Consider the following 19,302-nt stretch of genomic DNA (forward strand, 5'->3'; position numbering starts at 1 on the left):
GGCGTGGAGTGCCGCAGCTGCCACCGCTACTGGCGCCCGCGTTTAGTGGGATATCATCATACTATACACATATTGAAGCAAGGGACACGGACAACCGACATATAGGATAGTACCTGATAGTCGCCATAGTATATCTGCGTGAGAAGAGCTATAGTCACAGCCGCAGACAGGGCAGCGAAGCATCCCGCAATGAGGCGTGGAGTGCCGCAGCTGCCACCGCTACTGGCACCCGCTTTTAGTGGGATATCTTCGCGCAGTTCCACCACGCCTGAAATGTTTAAAACGTTATATTAGAGGAGACTTATACAGACTTCTTAAAAGTCTAAGATTAAGTATTAAGTGTTTTTTTACCTACATAATTCATTCATTTAAGTATCTCTTACTTGTTTATCACCCATAATGGTCAAGGGCTATTAGTAGTGCTAATTAAATTTAAATTCGGGATTTAATCGCAGATTTTATTTTTTCTCTGCGAGTATGCAGGTATACCTACCGATACACACAGGTATACTCTTCATCGAAACACACAGGTATCTACACTAAAAAAAGACCAGTAGGTCAAGATTTTTTTTTACTTATCTTACAGGGTCTCCTGTAACGAAGAAAAAGCGGCCAAGTGCGAGTCGGACTCGCGCATGAAGGGTTCCGTACCATTTAAGACGTGTTAAAAAAAAATCTACTTGCTAGATCTTGTTCAACATTTTACCACTTTGGACACACATTTTACCACTTTGGAACTGTCTCTCGCGCAAACTATTCAGTTTAGAAAAAAATGATGTTAGGAACCTAAATATCATTTTTGAAGACCTATCCATAGATACCCCACACGTATGGGTTTGATGAAAAAAATTTTTTTTAAATTTATTGACGTATTAAAAAAAAACTATTCACTAGATCTCGTTCAAACCAATTTTCGGTGGAAGTTTGCATGGTAATGTATATCATATATTTTTTTTAGATTTTTCATTCTGTTATTTTAGAAGTTACAGGGGGGGGGGACACACATTTTTTCACTTTGGAAGTGTCTCTCGCGCAAACTATTCAGTTTAGAAAAAAATTATATTAGAAACCTAAATATCATTTTTGAAGACCTATCCATAGATACCCCACACGTATGGGTTTGATGAAAATTTTTTTATTTTTTTATTTTTATGACGTATTAAAAAAAAACTACTTATTAGATCTCGTTCGAACCAATTTTCGGTGGAAGTTTGCATGGCAATGTATATCATATATTTTTTTTAGATTTTTCATTCTGTTATTTTAGAAGTTACAGGGGGGGGGACACACATTTTTTCACTTTGGAAGTGTCTCTCGCGCAAACTATTCAGTTTAGAAAAAAATGATATTAGAAACCTAAATATCATTTTTGAAGACCTATCCATAGATACCCCACACGTATGGGTTTGATGAAAAAAATTTTTTTTTTACATTTTTATGACGTATTAAAAAAAACTACTTACTAGATCTCGTTCGAACCAATTTTCGGTGGAAGTTTGCATGGCAATGTATATCATATATTTTTTTTAGATTTTTCATTCTGTTATTTTAGAAGTTACGGGGGGGGGACACACTTTTTACCACTTTGGAAGTGTCTCTCGCGCAAACTTTTCAGTTTAGAAAAAAATGATATTAGAAACCTCAATATCATTTTTAAAGACCTATCCATAGATACCCCACACGTATGAGTTTGATGAAAAAAGATTTTTTGAGTTTCAGTTCTAAGTATGGGGAACCCCCAAAATTTATTGTTTTTTTTCTATTTTTGTGTGAACATCATAATGCGGTTCATAGAATACATCTACTTACCAAGTTTGAACAGTATAGCTTTTATAGTTTCGGAAAAAAGTGGCTGTGACAGAATCGGACAGACAGACGGACATGACGAATCTATAAGGGTTCCGTTTTTTGCCATTTGGCTACGGAACCCTAAAAATCGACAAACATTTTTAGGAATATTTTCGTGTACACATTTCTTAAAAATTGACACTAGAAATTGGAACTACAACTGTATTCTATACGTTAATTCAATCCTGCAACGAAACTGTTGGGATTTTTTTTTTTAAGTTAAGGGAAGGGGGTTTTTACGTTAATCATGGAACATTTAAAAGAAAATTTGGAGTGTTTTTGATATTTCACAGACACCTGTAAAAATTTTTCCTACTCCTCTACTGTTATCTGTCATTTATGCATTCATTAACACGAATATAAGAACATACATAAAAGATTTCAAGAAAAGTCTATATTGTCTATTCCTCATAAAAGCTCTTGTGCTTTTATAAGCTATAATGTTACTGTGATTAATGGCTACCAACCTAACAAAACCAAAACGAATACAGTTTTAAACTAAGTGCATTGATGCCAACTTACAAAATATTCATTTGGTTGCATAGTAAAAATAATTACGTCATAAGTCAGAAACACGCATGTGACACCCGTAATATAGCAACACCCATAGACTACGAAGACCGCTTAGCGTTGCTTGTTAGTCTCCGTAGGCTACGGTGGCCAAAATTGAGAAAAAACTGTCCAAAAAATTAATTTAGCAAGTAGCAAGTACCAGGGCCTCATGAGTTACGAGGAGGTGTCGCCGACCGGCCGGCCGCGGCCCGGGGCGGGCCGGGCGCGTAACAAGGTATGCTCGCGCGTCTTGGCTATATACTTTTGCTGTAATTTGTTTACCTAAATTAAGATTTATTTTTGTTGACTCGTAGGAAAAATATTGTATGCAACGTTGTATAAGTAGGTCAAAAAATTCTCGTGGCGTATTCCTTTACAATGTTCGCCTACGCCTTCGGCTCCGGCTCACATTGTAACTCACGCCACTCGCCTTTTTTGACCCTTCTTATACAACTGATGCATAAATACTATTACCGTTTTACGCTTTAAAAGTTGAATGTCCAATTCGTCCTTTATGTATTTAATGAAAGCTACTGCAATTGGTTTAAATATTATTAACCAACTAAAACTGTGGTTTTTTGCTCCAGTCCCGGAATGTTATGGCGCCATTCATTTTCAAAATAACAAATATGTATGTATGTATGTATGTATGTATATACTTTATTGTACATAGAAATAAAAACACGAAAAACACAGTTACAGAGTAAATTAAATACAACAAAGGCGAACTTATCCCTGTATGGGGTCTCTTCTAGTTAAATATCAATGAAAAATTAAACTTAAGCAGCTCTTTGGCTTTTGTTTATGATAAAATGTTGCCAGCGATTAAAAACTAATGGTAAATACTGTGACAGACATGGTGACAGACTATAAAAATCAACCGTGCTACGACCGCAAAAGAGTAAAGATAGAATCGCTTGCTTCTATTTATCTTATTTTAAGCATCCTCGGTACCTTGCCACGGGGGCCCATTTTAGATTTAGATTTTTAGTTTTATATAGTAGTTTTAGTTTAGTTAATTGTATTACTTATATATTTTTTTTTATTAACTTGTCAATAATTTTCAATAAAGTTAATGGTAAATACTTGTTTTACAGCATTTGTCTATAGCATTCCATTACTAGTGCCTGTTCCACAACATTATAGGGGTGTTTACTATAACTGAAACAAGACGTATGATCTACAAAATATTATCCATTGGCTTTGATACTCAAACGCTTATAAAAATTATCAAGAATATGCTCAGTAAATAATCTTTGTCGACATATTTTTGGGCCACCTGTACTTTCGGCGAAACGTTTCGCCTCTTTGGCAGTCCAACTGTGGCCGCAAGGGGTCTATTTTTGTCGCCTGTCACTTTCGCAATTACCCACTTGTTAGAACGTGACAGACATGGTGACAGACTATAAAAATAAACCGTGCTACGACCGCAAAAGAGTAAAGATAGAATCGCTTGCTTCTATTTATCTTATTTTATATTACGGATCAAACACGCTACATAATCATATTATAATTTAAAATAGATACCAAAGACAATTTGAAATGCGCCATCTTACCGGGCACTACCTAAGGTTATGGCGCCATCGCTCGACACGATGCTGCTATTACCTATATATCGCCTATGATCTATTAGATGGCGCCACTTTTTGATATTTAACAAATTGAACACATATCAGTGAAAGAATAAGGATCAAAGTCAAATGGTGTTCTAAAAGTATTAATTATGTGTCGAAAGATGGCAGTACATTTACGTCGCTGCAAAGTTTTCTTTGACAATACACCTCTATTTCAAATTCTCTTTGATAGATATCTTCATATGTTTACTTAGATATATCACACTACACTTACAGGCCAATTCAAGTGTTAGTTATTCGATCTGTTTCAGATATGATACTGCTCTATCAGTTTCAAAAGTGACATTTCTTCAACCTAAACGTCACTTTTGACACTGATAAATCAGTATCATATCGAAAACAGATCGAATAACTAAAACTAATCGGTCTATTCGTATATTCCAAGTATACAGGATGATTCAGGAGACGTGAGCAGGATCAAGCCTGCGTATTCAGTAAGTTATCAGTAACTGTTACGTACCAGTAATTGTGAGATTAACGTAAAAAAAAAATCTGTTCAAATTTTTATTGTATATTATTTGCGACATTTATGGTCGCTCTTTGCTTTATCCATAACAAGTGACAAATTGAATGTCATCGGAGTCTGGTTACTTTAGAAAACTCATATCTCACTCAAGTGTGACATTTTATTTTCTTCATAATCAAAGTGCTGTCATAACGGTTAAAGAAGTTTTATTTTTGTTAATTAAGTGTTGTAGGGTGTCCATCATTGTAGATAATCAAATTTGTCATTTAAAAAAGTTAGATGACAGAAAAAAGCGTGATTGTTTTACTTAAATATTCTACCTACCATAATGTATAAAAAAATATATATATACTATCTAAGTATATAAAAAAATAGGAATACATGTTAATGTGATTTTTATTGTCTGTTAGTAAATAAGGTTAATATACTTAACCACTCAATAGGTACTTTTAATCTAAGTTCTTAGTTAACTTTGTTTTATTTTATTGCTTTTCCTGCTGCAACTATATACCTACGCTATGTACGCTCACGAATCGTCATAACTATTTTGTTGTGTCTAATATTGTAAACTACCTACTCATTAAGTGAAATGTAAATTTCTTTTGAGTAAATAAATGTCTTTAACCAGAAATATGACGGTGAACGATTCATTAACATTTACTGATTGTGTAGGCTTGGTCCTGCTCACGTCACATGAATCACCCTGTATTCAGATGCGCAATGCGATATTTTTTAGCTAAGTTAGAAAGGTCCTCTAGAGTGTTTACCAACTTATTTCTGTCAAAATTATTTTGCCGTTAATCGGCCTATGGAATGTTTGCGAGCAAGAAACCCTAGCAGTTAAAGTGGGCGGTTACGGATTCAGCCTTACAAGAATAGGCTTAAGAGCCCATCAACGTGCTCACTAGCGCCACTGGAAAATAATTGCGATTGTTTAAATTTTACGATAGATATTTAAAAAAGGGGGCCGCTACATACTGTATTTTGTATTTAAGTACCTTTTGAATACATCAAACTAGTTTCTATGTTGCTGGATTCGTCGATCTATGAACTTAAAACAAAAATGGCCGTTTTAACTTTGGACGCCTAGATTGACGAATCCAGCAACGTAAAAACTATTATGATGCATTCAAAAGGTACTTAAATAGAAAATACAGTACGTAGCGGCCCCCTTTTTAGGGTTCCGTAGCCAAATGGCAAAAAACGGGACCCTTATAGATTCGTCATGTCCGTCTGTCTGTCCGTTTATGTCACAGCCACTCTTTTTCCGAAACTATAGGAGCTATACTGTTCAAACTTGGTAAGTAGATGTGAAATTGTATTCTATGAACCGTATTAAGATTTTTACACAAAAATAGAAAAAAAACAATAAATTTGGGGGTTCCCCATACTTAGAACTGAAACTCAAAAAATATTTTTTCAACAAACCCATACGTGTGGGGTATCTATGGATTGCGCGAGAGACACTTCCAAAGTGGTAAAATGTATGTTCCCCCCCCCCCCCCCAACTTCTAAAATAACAGAATGATAAAACAAAAAAAAATATATGATATACATTACCATGCAAACTTCCACCGAAAATTGGTTTGAACGAGATCTAGTAAGTAGTTTTTTTTAATACGTCATAAATGGTACTGTACGCCCATGAAGGGTTCCCCATGGGCGAGTCCGACTCGCACTTGGCCGCTTTTTTAAATATCTATCATTTAAATATTCGTATATATCGTGAAATTTAACATTCCGAGTGGTGAATTGACTGTGACGCAGTTTATTTACGTAAGTTAGGGAACATTTTGCACGTAAGAGAACATAATTTGATACAAAGACTTGAATCAAAAGCGCATAGAGATGCGCTTGTCAGAGGACAAGGAGAATTCTGAGGGATTGAGAAACCGGTAAACTAGGGTTACTATTAAACGCGGGGAAATATTGATCATGGTTTTTAAACTAAGGAACAGGTTTCTGAACGCTTTCATCATGTTTTTCTGTTAAAGTTGCCAACACGTCATAAAATTCTCAAAATTGCGTTCAAAAATCAATTCCCTATTTCTAAAAATCAACAGTCAATGTATTCCCGTGATTCAAAGTAACCCCAGTTTACCGCAACTGACTTCTGGACCTCTGAACCCTTTATAAAGGACTATGCCTTTAATATAGCAATCGAATAACCATCTTTTATTAATTTATATGGCAGTTACGAGTATAAATTATTCGACAGTAAAGTTCAAAATTAAACATATCCCAGATTTGCAGGAGACAGCAATCAGTGGAACTAATTTGGATTCGGCGCGGCCTGTTCCGGTTTCCTGTGGTAAATCATCGCGGTAAAATTGCGGGATATCGCGTTAAGTGATGCGCCGGGTGAATTCTCGTAATGCCACGGGCATATTCCCCGCAATATTCTCCAAGCAATGACACGTGATATAAATCAACGCAAAAAATTTTTTGGAATTGAATGATTTTTAAACCAAATAGATCCATCAATTAAACATACCGTTAAATACGCCAACTTTGCCACCAGGGGGAACATTGCCCAAAACACAATTTCTAAGGCAATCTACTAATATCTAAAAAAGTTACAAAATTATGGCAACATTGATGACATTGGTAGAAAGTAAACTATACCTGTGGCAACACAGAATAGCGCGTGCACTCCTGACTTCATTCAGTAACCAGTTGGGACTTGTCGAGTACGGAGTGTATTTTTGCGGGCCAATTACTGAGAAATTTTGGAAGGGAATTGTACATCATGGCGAATACACAGGTATGTTGAATCGATTGTATGTAATGTAAAACCATGAGCTGAGTATTTTGATGCTAGGTTCGTTACTGTAACTAGTATATTACAAAAGTTATGCTGATGGGCAAAATTACCCAGTAATGTACCGTCGTATGAGTGTCAACATTGCCCGCAGTAAAAAAATGCTTAGGGTTGACACTTTTTTTTACAAACTTTTTTTTTTATTAATGTGCAAATCTTGCAATATTTGTATGTACGTACATATGTTCGGATCAAATCTTGCAAGCCATTTTTCGACCACTTTTTGGTATCCGATTGAGCTGAGATTATAGCATACTACTGCTACTTCTACTACCAGTGACAATACAATCTGGTTCAACCGGGATCGTCTCCACATGAGGAATTCTTTTTTTTTTCTATGGTTAATATATAATGGAGTCGAAAACTATAGTTTCATTTTTGATTACTGGCCGTTTTTCAGAAAAAAAATTGAATAACTATTTTGACATACCACACGTTTGAACGCATTTATAGCTTAGATGCCTTAGTCTTCCGTAAAAAAGTGAAAAACGTAGAGTTGACAGCTGCCAGTTGTCAAATATTGCTTCCTCATTGGTTACAACTACGACTTTGTTTGTACGCGGTTCAGCTGTGTGTGTGACATTTGGCAACTGGCAGCTGTCAACTCGACATTTTTACTTCTTTACGACAGACTAAGGCATCTAAGCTATAAATGCGTTCAAACGTGTGTTATGTCAAAATAAATATTCAAAAAAATATTTTTACAAAACCACAAGTAATTAAAAAAGTAGCTAGAGTTCTGAACTCCATTATGAGTCTATTAAAAAAAAAAATATATAGTAATGGCCACTTCAGAAAACTTAAGGTAACCAATTGAAATTTGGTTGGTACATATATAGATCTCAGTTGACAATACAAGTACAGTCAACAAAAAGCACAGTCAGCGAAAAAAAGCTATTAGATTCTGCTATTAGATTTTTATATAACGTTATTGAAATAAACAACTTTGCGCCTTATTAATATTTTTTGTTTCTTACCTACCCTACCAACTTTGTGCAAATTAATGTTCAGTTTTTATTATCTTCTCAATTTTGACAACCCTAGCACTTTTAAATCGCTACACGCCGTTTGTATGAAGAAGAAAAAATGTACAGGCTAACATTGCCCACTCATTTTAATAGGAAAGTATTTCGAGCATGTATTATTATGTCGAGTAAATTTTTGAACCGATCGCCTTCATTGCCAAAATACTTTCATTGGTTTTTATGGCAACCAAATAAGGTCTATAGTTGCGCTAAAAATCACGGTGGGCAATGTTGGCTAAAAGTCCAGATAACTTTACCCGACCTCAAAATCGGTCATATGATGGAGAAAACGTTGACTAAAGTTAAATTTGCAGTTAAATTTAAATGCGCATGATCTCGGTGTTACCACAGATACATAAATATTTCCGAGGTTTCATACAAAAAACTAGAATTTTTTTAGTTTTTCCCAAAAAAGTGGGCAAAGTTGGCGTATTTAACGGTAATGATTTTTACTTGTAAATTGAAGACTGTTTCATGAAAGCTATATAACTTTAATAACTGTACGTATTTTAATGAAAACAAGAACCGGGTTTTGACCAGAGATTGTTTTTATGTTTTTATTTAGTTAAAATATTTATTTAGTTTTAACAGTGATATTTATAAAATAAAATAAAAATATTCAATTGAACAATGACTTTTACATACACTACGACCTAGCTTAGCGCCTATCTCACGACAGTTTGTATTTTTATACCAAACATATAAATGTCAATTTTGAGTGCAATGAGTTACAAAGAGACTTCCGCTAATATTACAAATAATTACAAGATTTCATGAAAGCGTATAATTTGTTATACTTATCTTTATAACTATTTTAAAAGAAACTAAAGAATTTATAGAATAGGTTTAAAATATAATTGGTATATTATCTCTCTGAGTTTCAAATATTGCTAAGCACATTTCCGAGCGCATTTCTCCTAAACTCGCCTTGTACCAATACCAATTAAGCTTCATTATAGTGGAAGGGCGGTGTCTCTGGACACAGGTATCTCAGGTATCTGTACAGGTATCAGGTAGGTGGTAGGTATACTTAAAAAAAGACTACCTGCATATTTTAAAACTGTTTGGGTTATTATATTATATATAAAGTATTCTTATTTTACTTTTTATTTTGTTATCCATTTAGGGAATGTTTAATTACTATCTAAGAAACATTCTCGTCAAGGAACGTCACTAATCGCGCGGATGTTTTGTGCAAGGCGTCGGTGTTTACATTATCGGAATGCGATGCGGGAAATGAGAGATTTTTATTAAGATAGTGGCCGGCGATGACGGAGTGGGATGGAGTGAGCTATCTGGCTAATGTAGACGTTTTAAAGCTACTTTAAACTGAGTATACCTCCGGCTAAAAGTATTGAAATAAGCTTATAGGGACCGTGCGCGTTGGAGGGTCTGCCATCTTGTGGCCTGAATCGGAACCATAAACATGCACATGTACACGTCACGTGTTTTCTTGTGCATAGTAGGTTCTGCCATCTTGTGGGCTACATCGGAACAAAAAACACCACATTTACGCCTCGCGCCAAAAATCTGACGGCTCCTGTGCTGCCTCCTACAGTTCATGCACGCTCCCTATATCACAATAAAAAACTGTGATCATTGCCCGATTTTATTAATATATTTTGAAAGTAAATGCCTGAAATTCTGATTATCGCAATAATTGCTAGTTCAACATTTTTTGCAGTAACTTTTTGAAATTTATATTTCTTTTTTTTTTACTACTTAGGGTATACATATTTTTATTTCCTTATTTATAAAACTTAGCAACATCTTACAAACCTTTTTTAAGTTTTGTATATTCCTTACAAACAGAAATATCAAAATGACGGACTAGGACAAAAGATTATCAACCGTTTGTTAGATTTGACTCACGATTATTTATAAATAATGCAATTAATCTTTTGGGTGTTTTTTTTCAGTTTTTATTTACCAATATAGAACGTGACAGGAATGGTGACAAATGATAAAGAGCCGAGATAATACTAGCATTCAAAGGAAATTTATCTGGAAACAGATGAGATGTCAATGTTAAGAAAATTACCTGATGGTGGCGTGGTGTCTGTTGTGTTTTGCATGCTGCTAGCAACGCCTTTTTCTGAAATGTGTGACAAATGTTGAACATTTGAGTTAGCGTCAAGTCATGTTAACTCGGAGTTTGACATGCTTACATCATTTGGAGACCGCAAACCGGTATTTACCCTTTTCAGTCTAACAGGGACTCCAAACTGCGTTCCTGATTTTGAATTTCGAGCGCTCGGTTTTGGGTGGCTCCTTTCATATTCAATATATCTCCTCTACTCGGAATTTAAATTCTAGTAATAGGATTGAAAATGAGAGGTCAAAACTACTAAATTCCCAATCTTCATTGCTCGTATTCCAAAAATATCAATTCGCCGTCTTCCAGATTCGAGTAACGATATCGAGCGATCGAAATTCAAAAATTGGCCGATCAACAGGTTCACACGCAGAAGAACTACCGACTAGCCAAGGGATCGGAAACTTTTAGAAAGAAGAATCAAGTGCTGCAGAAATGTTTTTTTTTAAATCTCAATGACACACAGATATGTTTGAGTGGACTAAAAAATATAAGTGTTATTTATTGGGTGACTTGAATAACCGCGGCTGTACAGCCTTTATGATGATGATGATTGATAGTCATTAATAACTATTCTATGTCCTTTCTAGTACCTCAAATTATCTTCATACCTAATTTCACCTTTTTTTACACACTACGTCGGTGGCAAACAAGCATACGGCCCGCCTGATGGTAAGCAGTCTCCGTAGCCTATGGAGGCCTGCAACTCCAGGGGAGTTACATGCACGTTGCCGACCCTAACACTCCGCACCCTAGTACAGTTCTGGCAACCTTACTCACCGACAAGAACACAACACTATGAGTAGGGTTCTAGGGTCTAGTGTTATTTAGCTGCGGTTCTCTGTAAGGTACTTCCCCAGTTGGGCACTGCTCTAGATCTGGAATGACATCCGCTTTGCTGTGCCTTACCACACAAAGCGAGATGATATTCACAGTGCCCATACCTCTCTTTTGGACGTAGTTTAAAGGTACTTTAAGGACCCCGAGTATGTCCAAATCGAAATTGGTGCGTAGAGAACATGCCAATCATTGACACTCCGTAGCGAACGAAACGCAACTGTCACTGTCGCGCTAATATGGAAGAGTGATAGAGACACAAAGCGTTTCGTTATAGTAGTGCAAGCGATTGTCACATTGTCTAGGCTCCCTAAAGACAGATAGAGCTACTTTCGCATTAATAATATTCTTTCATTATAGGGATATGCGGCTTGCCAACCTCTTGACTAGCCTAAAGTAGCTGTAATTCATTCGTCCTAAAAAAACTATGTTTCTTTTGTGTGATTCAGTTCAGTTAAATCAGAACGTATACAATAGTAAACGGCTACGTTCCGTTCTGCGCTTCTGTTGTATTAGTATGCGAGTTAATTACCCCGCCTAATCGCGTTGGTTATTCAAACTGGCTTTGATTTAATTCATCAGCATCTGGCACTGGCATCTGTGTTATTCATCACATGTATATTGTATTTTGACTGGGAACTGGGAATAATAAGTATACTTAAAAAATTTTTTTTTATTAGGGAAAAAATTAAATACTCACCTCTGCGGGAACACCGGTCCTATTGCTTTTTAGTAACCGAGGTACTGAAGTTTACCAAAAGTATGAAGATAATTTTACGGCTTAACTGACGTGTTTAATCAAAAGCGTTTTTTTTTTTCATTTTTCCAAGAAGATTGTTGACCCAAGGTAGAAATGTGGGTGGTAGAAATTTGGGTTATTCCCACTAGTTACCACCAAGTTGTAATTACTGACTTTTTTCCTTCATTTTACCACTGGTAACTATTAGTAGTTACCACTGCCACTGTGGTCAAAGGTAGGATTTTTTTCCCCAGTAGTTACCACCAATATATTGTTAGAGTTCAATACTAATAAAAACAGTAGAATTAAGTATACTGTAAGAATAGAGAGTGGTATAATAAATAATTATATATCGATAAGTGTTCCAGTAAACTTTCTTAAAAGTGATCAAAAATATTAAAATCAGTACTATTTTTGATCACTTTTAAGGCAGTTTACTGAAATAGTTATCGACTTATAATTAAACTAATAATTAATTAACTTATAATTCACTCGGCTTTTAATTAATAATTGATTCAAGCACGCTATATTAATTTTGTTTTTATTAGTATTGAACGCTACCAAAATTTTGGTGGTAACTACGGGAAAAAAAATCCCACCTTTTTACCAGTGGTGAAAAAATCCCAAGGCAAACCAAGTTGGCGGTAACTTGTAGGATTTTTTTTCCAAGTAGTTTTTTTCATTGGTAAAAAGTGGGAAAAAAATCACAGTAGCTACCACTGGTCGTAACTATATAGTGGGAATAACCCAGATATTCGACGCTCGAACGAAGTGACCCATCTTCATTCATCATCATCATACTCGTACAAATCAATAAAAAGGTGGCCAACTTGTGTCATAACTTTTTAGCACACTTTTTAAGGTTAGACTTAAAATAAACAGGTACGCTGTTTTTTATGGGAGGTACTACAAAAAGTATCCCATTTTCATTCCTCTTACTAAGTGTGTAAACATTTATTAGGTCACTAACTGCCAAAACATCTATTTCCTTACCTGCGCTAACAGAACATTCCTAAACGTCTGCAATCCACGCAGTTATTTCACACACAAAAACACTAACACTTTGCACACTTCATCACTCACTACCATTCGCGTTGTAGTAAGAATGACAGCTATTCTTTATTAGGTCGAAACTGCCGTGATTTCTTTACGCTAACTGTACTGTACCCTCAAGCGCTTTGACTTGGCACTTAACTCTAAAGTAAAAATACCACTCAGTATTTTACACTACACTATCACAGCTATTTATTTACTTCAACTAAAACAGCTAAGTTTCTTTAATAACAGTTACAATTTAAAGTTTGTATTAAGAACGCGCAGGTAGCGACGCGGCGCGCCGGTAACTGTCTGTTGTGATGCGCGAGAGTCGGTGACGTCATCGCACCGCGACCTCTGTCGAGAAATACGCGACTTGATTAATTAGAACTTGATTACAGTTTGGGTGTGATAAGACTTAGAAATTAGGGTACGGCACGTAGGTAGTAGAGTTAAGCCTTTTGGATGCAGGGACATACATAGATTGAAATTATCAGCTAGACAATTTAAATCGTTGAATTGCCTATGTATGTACCTATTAAAGCAAGATTTCAGAGCCGCCAGACCTTACTTATTTTGTCATGAATAAAATGTATGGGATAATATAGTGTAAGTTAATATGTACTTTTAATATATGCATAACATAACATTCCTGTTAATTTTTTGTGCTGTCAAAAGTACAACTTAAGGTGCCCACTGATTACTTGGTACCTATCAAGTCGTAATTTAATTCGTAGTCATGTTGTATTCTAAACAATGCAATTTCCATAATATCAGTCCAAGATCCCAGAGCCGCCAGACCTTACTTATTTTCTTATGAATAAATTGTATGGGATAATATAGTGTTAGTATGTACTTTTAATGTTTGCATACTTGCTATATTGGCCCGACGGCCATTTGTCCGGTACAAGGTGCTAAAGGTTGGTAAAAATACTGCTAACTTTTCTTAAATTCTCATGGCTGATTTTTATTTATGTTTTAGAAAATATTGTAAAAAAATTATAATCAACATTGCCAGACCATTTCCGCCAGCGGTAACTATTACTAGACGCTTCAAAGCTGTCAAACAATTTTTGTAACTGTACGGTTGCTTTTAATATCACATGTAACCAATGGCAAAAACTGGCCGAAGACCGACCCGTATGGCGTCGTGCTATTCACGATGGTCAAGCCAAACACGACGATGCCTGGTTTACCTCTTTAAGAGAGAAACGTATGAGGCGCCACGAGCAGGCCTCCAACCCTCGCCCACCTGGGCAAGCATACACCTGCCGCGTGTGTGGACGTGGGATCCTCTCTTGCATAGGGCTATACAGCCACGAACGCAAGTGTCGTTACCAGGATGCTACTTAAAACATCTCACACAGATGAAAAGGCCTATTATTATATCTCCTTGGATTTCACGGGCCTATAAATCCCGGTCTTTTGATAGGCTTGCGCGGGGATATAGATCCAACACGTAGAGGCCTCTTGGAGAGCTATAATGTCATGTAGAACGCCTGCTGGAACCCGTTCACGGGCGCAACAATAGACACCCATGAACCGGTCGCAACAGGCATTGGGACTATTGTAGTAAAGTGAACAGTATAACGGTCTATGGATTGAAGTTTGGGAGGACAATGAGACTGGGTTATTGCAAAGACGTCCGGACACCTGCCATAACAATGTTTTCACTAGTTATCGAGGCAGGCGGTGACTCGCCGCCCACTAGATGGGCCCCTGAAAATGCCGTCGTGAAGACGACCAGGAGCAACACCGGTGTGAGCGGCTCAGGGGTGTCGAGAGGTGTACGCCGCTTTCTACCCAGTGGCTGATAACAGCCACTGTGCCAACTCGCGTCTTATGCAAGTTTTCACTTCCACCCCTGGAGCATTTAGCTCTAACGACTCCTCTCTGGACGGCCAATGAAGGCAAGCCAGAGCTGAGAGTCCTGCGGGTCCCCTTGGGGTCCACTCCGACCGACGAAGACACGCCGGAGACGGAGACCCTGACCGACTCTCGGGAGTACTCGGGTCCGTGGGGTCGTTACTCCCCAACAGCTCGCCACAATATTATTATATTACTATTACATTTTGTAAGTAGCGTGTGTGTGTGCGTAAGTGTGTGTGAAACAATATTTTTTGACAGTTTTAAAGCGTCTGGTAATGGTTAAGTATAGCCGGCGGAAATGGTTTGGCAATGTTTATTATCAATTTTTAACAATGTTTTCTAAAACATACATAAAAATCAGTCATGACAATACTGAGAAAAGTTAGTAATAATATATTTTACCAACCTTTAGCACCTTGTACCGGACAAATGGCCGTCGGGCCAATATAGGAAGTATGCAGACATTAAAAATACATACTAACACTATATTATCCCATACAATTTATTCATGAGAAAATAAGTAAGGTCTGACAGCTCTGGGATCTTGGACTGATATTATGGAAATTGCATTGTTTAGAATACAACATGACTACGAATTAAATTACGACTTGATAGGTACCAAGTAATCAGTGGGCACCTTAAGTTGTACTTTTGACAGAACAAAAAATTAACAGGAATGTTATGCTAGGTTGCGCAGTGTCTTAGAAAGTCCGTTTTGCTTCACACAAGCGCACGAGTGGGTACAATGCGGGTGAATGAACGGAGCGCCGCGTGCGCAAGTGACGTCACCGTCGGGACACTCAACTGCATTGCCAGTGCTAACTCGTAAACTTGACTGACCAGTTTAACTCTGACCTAAAGGCCTCTATATATATACATGGGGATGAGGACCTGCTTTATCCATAACACTTTAGCAAACTTGCGTTAAATTTTGTCCTTTCCTAACAAACATAAATGTCTAAATGAAACAAGGAAATCTTTCTACTGCCTACGGCTTGTTAGAGTTGACATGTCGGAAATTTAAAGGGTCATATACAAATACAAATACAAATAATTTTATTGAAAACAGTATAAGTACAGTGTTAGCACTTAAAGACTAAGGATTAAGGATAAGGAAAAGTTTACAAATGCCTGAACTAGGAGTTCCTGTGTTTCAGGCAGAATAGGACCATATTAATTAATTTGTAATTATTCACTTAATTATAATTATAAATAGTACACAATAAAAATCTGGTAGGGTGATAACCTTAACAAAATAACTTATTTATGTATTCTATATCAAAGTACAGTAAGAAATCATTTTACGACTATTAGTAAGTTCTCTGTATCATCGTATGTCATTTTTTGAAGGGCGCGTCGTAGAATATTCTTACAACCAGCATAGCTAAGTGGGTATAAGTCTAGTTTTGAATTTAACCTGTTGTACAAATAAGGGCCCAAAAAGACAAAAAATCTAGATGAAAATACGTGTTTTCTTTGTACGGTTTGTATACATATAATATCTTTGCGCCTTTTGTTACTATATGCAGTGTTGAAAGGAATTTTGGTGTGCTGCTTAAGTGTTGTGCTTAATATAAATAGTTGACGAACAGTTAGTACTGTAAAACATTGTACTTATATCACACGTGCAAATAGATAATTCGCACTTGTATCGTAATGAACTATTGTGAACTCTACCGTAAGAACAGCGCAATGCGAACGATAAAGACCAAAGCACACCGCATGGGTAATGCAGCGCAAATCAGAGGGCCTACCGCGAACATTAGAAATCGAAATTTCGTTATCTCCATAGCAAATTCGAGCAAAAGACACGCGGATAGTCCTTCGGGTTTTCTGTGAGACCGGCGTAGTACTCGTAACGTATATGTATAGATAATGCAACTAATACTTAAAATAGAAAAAAACCCATGACTCAGGAACAAATATCAAGTACTCACACAAATAAATGCCCTTACCGGGACTCGAACTCAGGACCATCAGCTTCATAGGCAGGGTCACTATCCACTAGGCCAGACCGGTCGTCATGAAGGTTTTACGACACGCCGATCACTTTATTTATTCCGAATCTGTTCTTGAGCCAACTGGCATTATCAGGGATGATGGCAAGAGGCCTGATGGGGTGTCCTTGGTTCCTTGGAGCTTGGGACGGATGTTAGTGTGGGATGCTACCTGCGTAGACACACTGGCACCGTCCCACCTCCAACGGACTAATGTAAAAGCGGGCGCAGCGGCGGAAAGCGCCGAAATTTTGAAACGTAATAAATATAAGAGCCTCGGTAGAGAGTACCATTTTGTACCTTTTGGCGTTGAAACTCTAGGTCCATGGGGTCCCAGCGCGCACAAGTTTTTTGGAGAAATCGCGAAACGTCTGGTTGACGTAACTGGTGACCGAAGAGCTGGCGGCTTCCTCGCACAACGTATCAGTATTGCGATACAACGAGGAAATGCCGCCAGCATCCTTGGTACAATGCCTCAAGGGCCTATTTTAGATATAAGCTAGTTATAGTAATCATCTGTATATATCCATTATGTATATTGTTATTGTCAATAAAAATTACAAATAAAAATCTGTGCTTATTGATTATCGGCGCTTTACGAGCCAAAGTCGACCACTCTTTCAATTTACAGTAAAACCGACCCGCGTTTATGCTGCTGCTTTATGGAGTCCTTTCCATTTCACTCCCCATAAATATGTGACAGTCCGTATCAAAAGGGACCTTATCATATGAAAAAAACAGAATAAGTTTGGTAGATTCCTTTCCTTCAAATTTAAGCTCTAATGAACAAATATTTTATGTCATGCCAAACAACCTTGCCCCTCTATTTAAAAGACGATTATTAATGAAAATTGCCCAAGGTATAGTTGATTCTCCGGATCTAGTGAGTAAAGTACAATTTTATATACCTGCGCAATTGCGCAGAAGGCCCTTGCTTCGTATCTCACAATAACGGTCTCGAATTAACGTTCGTAAAAAATATTTCTTGAATGAACAGAACTGAACATTATGCCCGATATAGATTTGTGCCATAGTAAGATTTATATTGTTAAAATATTGTCAATAGATAGTTATCGATAGAGATAGATAAATCATTTATTTGGCAGCTGCAAAAACACACAATATAAAGTTTAAATCATCATAAATAACACAAATTATTACAGGAACAAAATAAAAATGGCACAAAATAAAATTGAGACAACAAAATAGGGATAATTAATAAACAATAAAATAAAATAAAAGTACCTACCTACATACTGTGTGCGTTGCAGCAGGACAAAAGGGTCACGGCTCAGTGATACTCTTCACTCTTTCGAGAGTAAAGCACTGGTTTTCTGCCGGAACCCGACCTGGATTCACACATAAAACAGATGTACATTAAATAAAATGAGGGTATGTGTGTGTTACATGTTTTAATTAATAGATGGGATATAAATACCCGACATAACTCTGCGTTCATAGTTTCTGACCTGAATACTACCTTAGTATAATATTATGCTACTTCGAGACCTGCATATTTATGCAAGGTGCAAGACGTCGGACACGTCATTACCAAATTAAAATGGAGCTGGGCGGGACATGTTGCCAGGCAGAGTGATGGCAGGTGGGCCAAAATGCTAACGGAATGGTGGCCGCTTTCAGACGAAAGGAGTGCCTGGCGTCCGTTGGCTCGTTGGGTGGACGACATTCGGAAGACTGCGGGTCACTTCTGGATGAGACTGGCTCGGGACCGGGATAAGTGGCGTACTAGAAGAGAGGCCTATGCTCAGCAGTGGGCGATAAAAGGCTGATATGATGATGATGATGATGATGATATTTATGTCATTTATTGGCATTATATATATGGAAGTTTGTAATTTGCATCTAGTAGATAAGTCTATTAATCTATGTATTTAGGCAGCAAGCATTCCAAAAAAAAATTGTTGCGATTTCCACACCGATTGTGAGTGTGACAAGGTACGAAATGGTGCTGAAATTAATTCTTTATATACAAAATAGCTATGTGAAGGATAGGAGATGGCAGCTCGCATGGTCCGGTAGACTCGGAAAAGTAATACTCGTAAATAGCCCCATTTTTAGGGGATTTCCAATCTGTTGTCTTTTTCATAAAAAATGTGTCTTTCTTATAAGGCACAAGTACAAAAAATTTACTTTTCCTTGGGGACAGTCGGCAATAAAAGCGTACTTAAAAATAATTTCTTTCGGGGCACAAAACTAAAATAAAAAAAATATAATTTTATGTCGCGTGACAATGGCGCAAACTGACCTTTAAGTGTGATTCATCGAAATCGTAGGAAGCAGTTCCGTTCACGTGAACCTTAACGAGGGGAACAAGATTACCGGCTGAGAAGCCTCACACAGACAATAATCCTGTATATATACAC

The 19,302-nt window shown here is 37.0% G+C and overlaps 1 protein-coding gene across 2 annotated transcripts in view; it reads right to left on the reverse strand.

Annotated features, from left to right (window-relative positions):
* Positions 1-13,462, reverse strand: part of LOC133518147 (glutathione hydrolase 6-like) — a 67,853-nt gene extending 54,391 nt beyond the window's left edge. The window contains exons 1-3 of one of the 2 annotated variants that reach the window (XM_061851738.1): positions 13,011-13,462; positions 10,388-10,441; positions 114-268 (exon numbers count right to left, since the gene is read on the reverse strand). In XM_061851738.1, coding sequence (XP_061707722.1) covers positions 114-268; positions 10,388-10,421 — 189 coding nt within the window. In that variant the 5' untranslated portion in view covers positions 10,422-10,441; positions 13,011-13,462. Of the gene's footprint in view, positions 1-113; positions 269-10,387; positions 10,880-13,010 lie in introns of those variants that run through there. The other variant, XM_061851739.1, reaches the window with a different exon arrangement.
* Positions 13,463-19,302: the final 5,840 nt, after the last annotated feature.

Source organism: Cydia pomonella, chromosome 5 (genome assembly GCF_033807575.1).
Source record: "Cydia pomonella isolate Wapato2018A chromosome 5, ilCydPomo1, whole genome shotgun sequence".
In the NCBI taxonomy this organism is placed as follows: domain Eukaryota; kingdom Metazoa; phylum Arthropoda; class Insecta; order Lepidoptera; family Tortricidae; genus Cydia; species Cydia pomonella.